The following is a 6,665-nucleotide window of genomic DNA, read 5'->3' as shown; positions in this document are numbered from 1 at the left end:
CTCTCTCTCTCTCTCTCTCTCTCTCTCTCTCTCTCTCTCTCTCTCTCTTTCTTCTTTCTTTCTTCTTTCTTCTTTCTTCTTTCTTTCTTCTTTCTTCTTTCTTCTTTCTTTCTTTCACAGGGTCCCACTCAGTTCCTAAATGGCCAAGGCTAGGCTCCAACTTGTGATCCTCCTGCCTTAGCCTCATAGAGTGCTGGGATTACAGGTGTGCACCCACTATGTCCACCAACCCACTGACTTTTAAAATTCTTCTAATAGTCAGTGCTGTAAATTTCTAAATCTAAGACTTTTGCTAAGTATTACAGTATTCTATTAATGAACTTCTTTCTTGGGAGTGATTTTATTTGTACTTCATCTGTTTTTCCTGCTTCCTTCTCCCCCACCTTTTTCTTTTTTTTGGAAGACTTAAACCTCCCCCTTACCACCTTTGCTTTCTGTGCCCACATGTCTATAGCAGTAGAGAGAACCTTGTTGCAATTTTTTTTTTGTTTTTCTACTTACAGGTAATTTGAATCTGGGTTTTTGTCTCCTAGTAACGTGATGGCGAGGGTCATGTGTGGTTTTGTTTGTGCTGCTTCCTTATCTTGGGTTTAGGTCTTTTGGATAGCTGTGAGATTAAAAATCCACAGTTAATGAATACATTAAATTTAGTTTGCCTAAATATCTAAACTACTCAAGATGCTTTTACTGAAGTAGTCTCATTCACAGTATAGCAAATTATGCAAAACATGTTTTGGTAAAAATTTCATTTACTCTTTTGGATTGTTAAAGTGATGTTCATGTGTCTAATCTTATAGATGTTAAGATCTGAAAGGACAGGAATTAGACAATCTTGTTTATTATCTTATGTGTGTAGCATTGTGTTTGATATATCTTGAACAGAAAACATAGAAGTAAATAAGAACTTTATTGACTAATAACTCTATGGAAGATACCGTGACAGTTACTGAAATTTCATATTTATTCAAGCTATAACTAGCTGTTGGGGCAGGCAAGTAGTATATATTATTGGCTTTACTTTCCTTGAAAAATAAACTTCTCTTGGGCTCTATAACAGTATATCATCCAGGTCTTTTTCCTGCCTCTCTGATTTCTCCTTTTTATCATCTTTGAAGATTTCACCTGCTTTTGTGTATCTCAAATGTTGGCTCTCATTTTTCTTATCTATGTGTTCTTCCCTGGATTCTTTAAATTCACTCCTATTACTTTAATTGTGATCTATATAAATAGAAACTTATGTCTCTGTCTTAGTGCTCTTTCTTGAGCCCGGCTCCATGTGACATCTGACTTGTATCATCCATGGCCCTTGAATAGATAAATTAATTTATTCTTTTCTTCCTTAACTCTGATGTTTCTCCAAGATTTCTTAAACCATTGAATGGCTTTTTCATCTCAACCATTAATTTCATATCCAATCAGTTAGTCCATACATTACCTATTTTTTTTACCCCCAGCACCAGGATTGAACTCGGGACCTTTTACAAGGCAGGCATTGTGCCACTGAGCTAAATCCCTGGCCCACACTGCCTATTAAATATAACTCACATCCTGCTTTTCTCTATCCCGAGTATCATCATTAAAGGCCAGGTTACCATTGCCTGCACTGTTGCAATGATTTCCAATCTTGCTGTCTTTCACTTAAGTTTCTACAGTGCAGCCAGTCATATTTCTAAAATAATCTGGTGTTTTACTTAATTTGCTACGTTATGAATGACTTTTAAAATGAGACTACTTTGCTTAAAATATTTGCCTCATTTGTTTCAGAAAATGGAATCATCAAGACAGATAAAGTATTTGAAGTGATGCTGGCTACAGACCGCTCCCACTATGCAAAATGTAACCCTTATATGGATTCTCCACAATCAATAGGTATGTGATAGATTTCTAAAAATGCTACATTTTTCTTCATTTATTCTACAATGTTTGAAATTTAAAAAGAACCAGAACACAGTTATTTATCTATTATTGCCCTGCTAATTTTGAATTTCATAATCCCAGATATATTCATTTTAATGAAATATTTATATTTTTGATACTGTATAATATGAATCAAGAATTTTAAATTTTTTCTTAATCAGTGAAAAAAAAGACTTTCAGAGAAAATTGATTGTTTTAGATGAATGTTAAGTTTTTTATTTAAGCCTTAATGTTGATCTTGACATAGGCATTTTTTTTCATTCATTTTTTAAAAAATCAATATTTAAAGAAAATAAAGTATAATTATTAGTGGCCTTTTGACTTTACTTGTCCTGGTCTTTGTTTCTAGAAAGTGCCATATTTACCTCCTCCTGAAGCAGGTTTTGCTGAACTGCTGAGCCTTGGCAGTGGGCGCCTTTGAGGCTTAGAAGTGCCTCAGGATTCTGTCGGCCAGCTGCCATGCTGTCTTCTTTTGAAGCACTGTGACAGTCAGCAAGAAGATCCTGGGGAGCTTCTGAACCCCGAAGGCACCTGCTACCACCGCTCAGTGAAAATTGCTTCAGGGACAGAAGCAGGTAAATAAATTTTGAGGAAGTAATACTGGAAGAAAAGAGCTAAAAACTAAGAAAAATTGGGTGGATTAACAGTAAATGATATTTAGCAAATTGAAGTAGTTTATTACTCTCTTAAGCTACTTTGATTGTCTAGGTTGTTTTTTTCCAGAGTTGCTAGAAATACAAAACAGTTTAATTTTGCAAAGGTTTTGTATACTAATTATATATGGAAATCTGTTTTCTTTTTTATAAGTCTGAAAAAACTGTTACAAAACCCCTACAGATTCTGAATTCATTAAAATTCTTCCTTGTTTAGCTAATTATATATAGTAAGAAATTTTTAGAAAAGATAGAACTAGTTTACTAGATGAGCACATTAGTCGTTGGCATGATTGTATTTTCTCATTTTAATTGCTGTGTTTCAGTACTCTAACAAATTTTGTTTTCTTGAGATTGTAAAATCTCAAAAAGAATTGTTGTGAAAAACAGTGTATGGATGTTAGGAAAGGAACTACTTGAAATATTCAGTATGTTTTTGCTGCTGAGTGTATCAGTAGTTCTCTTCTTATTTTACAGGTTTCCAAGCAACAATCAGTGCTCCACATATGGTAAGTTAACATTTTTCACTTGGTTACAAATGGATCACATTTTTCTTATAATAATTTTCTTCATGGAAGAAGGGTTAAAGTTTTAAATTTAATTATCAATTTTATCATCTATGAATTACATAAATTGGTAATAAGCATGTTATTCTTTTATACATGATATCTAGAAGGATTTTTTTTTTTTTTTTTTTTTTTTTTTTTTTTTTTTTTTTTTTTGGTTTTTTGAGACAGGGTCTCACTATGTAGTTGAGACTGGCCTGCAACTCATTTTGTAGCCCAGGCTGGTCTCGAACTCATAGTGATCCTTCTGCCTCAGCCTCCTGAGTACTGGGATTATAGGTGAGCGCCACTACACCCGTTTAGAAAGAATTCTTGTTAGATATTATGTTAAAACTTTGTTTTTAAAGGTAGGGCGTGGTGGCAAATGCCTGTAATCTCTCAGGAGGCTGAGGCAGGAGGATTGCATTGAATTTGAGGCTAGCATGGGCTACATAGTGAGTACAAGGTCAGCCTGAACTACATGGCCAGAACCTGTCTAAAAAAAACAAAAAATAAAAAAAAATAAAAAAAACTCTCTATCTCTTAGGAACCTATGACATGTAAAATTTGAATATAACGGTTATTTAGTCATTAGTTAAGGGAAAGACTACTTTAAATAGTGCATTGGACATGTAGAAATCTCAAGTTGAATATTTCACATTTTTATCTGGAAAAATCCTTAGGGAATGGTAAAATATAGCAACAATGAAGCTGCATAACCTTGAGCAGGATCTATTTGAAATGATTTAGCACTTTTATTCTGCTGGGAATTTTCTTGGGTTTTAAATGTCAATTGTTTGAATGAGTAAGTAGTCTGTTGGAGTTCGGTGGAGAATACAATAGCTTTTTTGATTCTCTTTAATTATTTGGGCTGGAGAAACTCCCCCCACCTTTTTTTTTTTTTTTTTTCCTCTCTTGGAATTTTATGGATTGAACTTAGGGCCTGGACATATGAGGCAAGAGCTCTCCCACTGAGTGACATTCCCTGGAAAAACTATTATTTAAACTTTATCCTAAATAAAACTTACATATGTGTTTATGGTGAACTGATAATAATACTAAAAGAAAAATGTAGGACCTATTTGCAAAAAATTGAATATAAATAGGTTTTTAAAACATGACAGAAGCAAAGAAGAGCCACAAAAAAAAATCCTGATATATTTTGCAACATTAAAATTTAGCACTTTTGCAGATAGAAAATATTACAGGCTAAATTTAAGAAAAAGTGAGAGACATTTTTGTAATACATATGACAGCATAAGGAAAATTGCTATACCCACACCTACACACATATATATGTGTGTATGTGTTCTTTAATAAGTAAAAGACCAATAAATCAAAAAGAAAATGAGTAAAGGACAAGACTGAGGACACACTGAAAAATAAGTAAAAATGATGTTGATAGTTAGAATATATTATCTTTAGTAAATTTCAAATTAGTACTACAATGACATACCATTTGTTGCAAATTTGATTGTCAGATTAAAAAGTTTGCTATTTTCAGATGGGCATGATGGCTCATGCCTGTAATCTTAGCCACTCAGGAGGCTGAGGCAGAAGAATTACTGCAAGTTTAAGGCCAGACTAGGCTACAAGGTGAGTTCAAGGCCAGCCTGCACTACAAAGTGAGACCCTGTCTCAAAAAACCTAAAAATAAATAAATAAAGCAAGTAAGCAAGCAAGCTTGCTCCTTTTATTGGAAAAAGGAAGCTGGTAGTCACATAGTAACTTTGGTGGGAGAGTAAGTTCAGTGTGTTTGGAAGGCAATTTTCCAGTATTAATATATGAAATAAATTTTTCCATTATATGAATAAATCATTCCATTATATACTTGCACAAGTGCAAAATGATTTATCTAACGTTACTTGTTGATACATTATTTATTTATTTTGGGGGCGTTTTTTGAAGCAGGGTGTCACTATGTAGTTGAAACTGCCCTGGAACTCACTATGTAGCCCAGGCTGGTCTCGAACTCACAGCAATCCTCCTGCCTCAGCCTCCTGAGTGCTGGGATTACAGGTGTGTGCCACCATGCCTTGCTGACACATTATTTATAATAGGGGAAAAAAGCAGTAACTGCTAATAATGGAATAATAGTGGATTGTTAATAAATTATAGTACATCCATATAGCTATTAAATTGGCAAGTTTTACAAGTACAAATGTGGCAGGATCTGTAAGAAATATCTAGAGGGCAAAGAGTATTTAGTGTATTCTGTAATACACAAAGATGAAATACATGCACATATATGTTACCCTATAGAAATGAAAACTAAAAATGATTTAAAAAAAATTTTTAAGATTTAAAAAAGTTATTTTATTGATACATTTTAGGTATATAGTATAATGACATTCATCATTGGAAATCTAAAAATGGTTTCTTCCAAAGCAGGAAATCAGATGATTGGGAGCATGGGAACGGAAATGTCACCTTTTCACACTATTTTCTTTTCTTTTTCCAGCTTTAATTGAGTTTATTGGTACATTTTAGGGATACAGTACAGTTGCATTCATTGTTGGGATCTTGTACCTCTACATGACAGGTCTTGGTTCTCATTTTTTCCCCTTGTCCCTGCCCTCCCTTCACCCCCTCCTCCCCTCCCCATTTACAAACACTTTATTTCCATCTTTTCTTTATCTCACATTTTTTTCTTTTCCCTTATTACCCTTCCCCTACTTGTCCCACCTTCCCTACACCTTTAGCTCCTTTCTTCCTATTTCTCAATGTCAGTAATCTCATTAGGATATTCTGTATTATTGCAGATTATTCACACCAGAAAAACTATTCGGTATTTACACATGTGTGCCTTATTTATTTCACTTAAGAGTATATCCTCAATATGCATCCATTTTCCTATGAATGAATATTTTCTCATTCTTTCTGGCTGAGTAATATTCCATTTTATAGAAAAACCACATCTTCTTTATCCAGTTTCCAACGGATGGGCAAATAGGCTGTTTCCAAGTGTTAGCTATTACAAACTGTGCCGCTATAAACATGGGTGCGCATACTTCTCTGCGATATGATTCTTTTAGTTCTTTTGGATAGATACCCAGCAGAGGGATGGCTGGGTCAAATGGAACCTCTAGTCCCAGTTCTCTGAGGTATCTCCATATTGATTTCTATGTGGTTGCACCAGTCTGCACTCCCACCAACAATGGAGGAGGGTTCCTTTCTCCCCACAACCCTGCCAACATTTGTTATAATCACACTATTTTCTTGATTTATTTTGTTATCCTTTTTTCTTTTGTAAACCATGGAGTAGGAGTGACTTTGTTATGCATTGCCTATTAAAAGAAATGAATGATTGTTTAAAAGATTATGGCCTTAAGATCCTTTCAAAAAGTTTGAAGTACTATTTAAAATGAAAGATATATGGGAACTATTCATCTAATCCTGAAAATTATTTTGGGGAACTGGTGCCCAACTTGTTTGTAAAACTGACTGGAATGGTGTGCTTTCAGGTATTAAAGGAAATAGTATATGTTTTTCCTTTCCATGGGTGTCTAGTTCACTGCCAAACAAAACATGCAGCAAATATATACATATA

The 6,665-nt window shown here is 34.1% G+C and overlaps 1 protein-coding gene across 3 annotated transcripts in view; it reads left to right on the top strand.

Annotated features, from left to right (window-relative positions):
- Pcmt1 (protein-L-isoaspartate (D-aspartate) O-methyltransferase) overlaps positions 1-6,665 on the top strand; it is a 72,192-nt gene that overhangs the window by 13,147 nt on the left and 52,380 nt on the right. For all 3 annotated transcript variants that reach the window (XM_010607734.3, XM_019205070.2, XM_033763315.1), the window contains exons 2-3: positions 1,765-1,869; positions 3,048-3,079. In XM_010607734.3, the coding sequence (XP_010606036.1) occupies positions 1,765-1,869; positions 3,048-3,079 (137 nt within the window). The remainder of the gene's footprint in view (positions 1-1,764; positions 1,870-3,047; positions 3,080-6,665) is intronic.

The sequence above is a fragment of the Fukomys damarensis genome, unplaced genomic scaffold (genome assembly GCF_012274545.1).
Source record: "Fukomys damarensis isolate Sample0158 unplaced genomic scaffold, DMR_v1.0_HiC HiC_scaffold_14, whole genome shotgun sequence".
Taxonomy (NCBI): domain Eukaryota; kingdom Metazoa; phylum Chordata; class Mammalia; order Rodentia; family Bathyergidae; genus Fukomys; species Fukomys damarensis.
The sequence above is the reverse complement of the archived record's forward strand: the minus strand, read 5'-3'. Positions and strand labels throughout refer to the sequence as shown.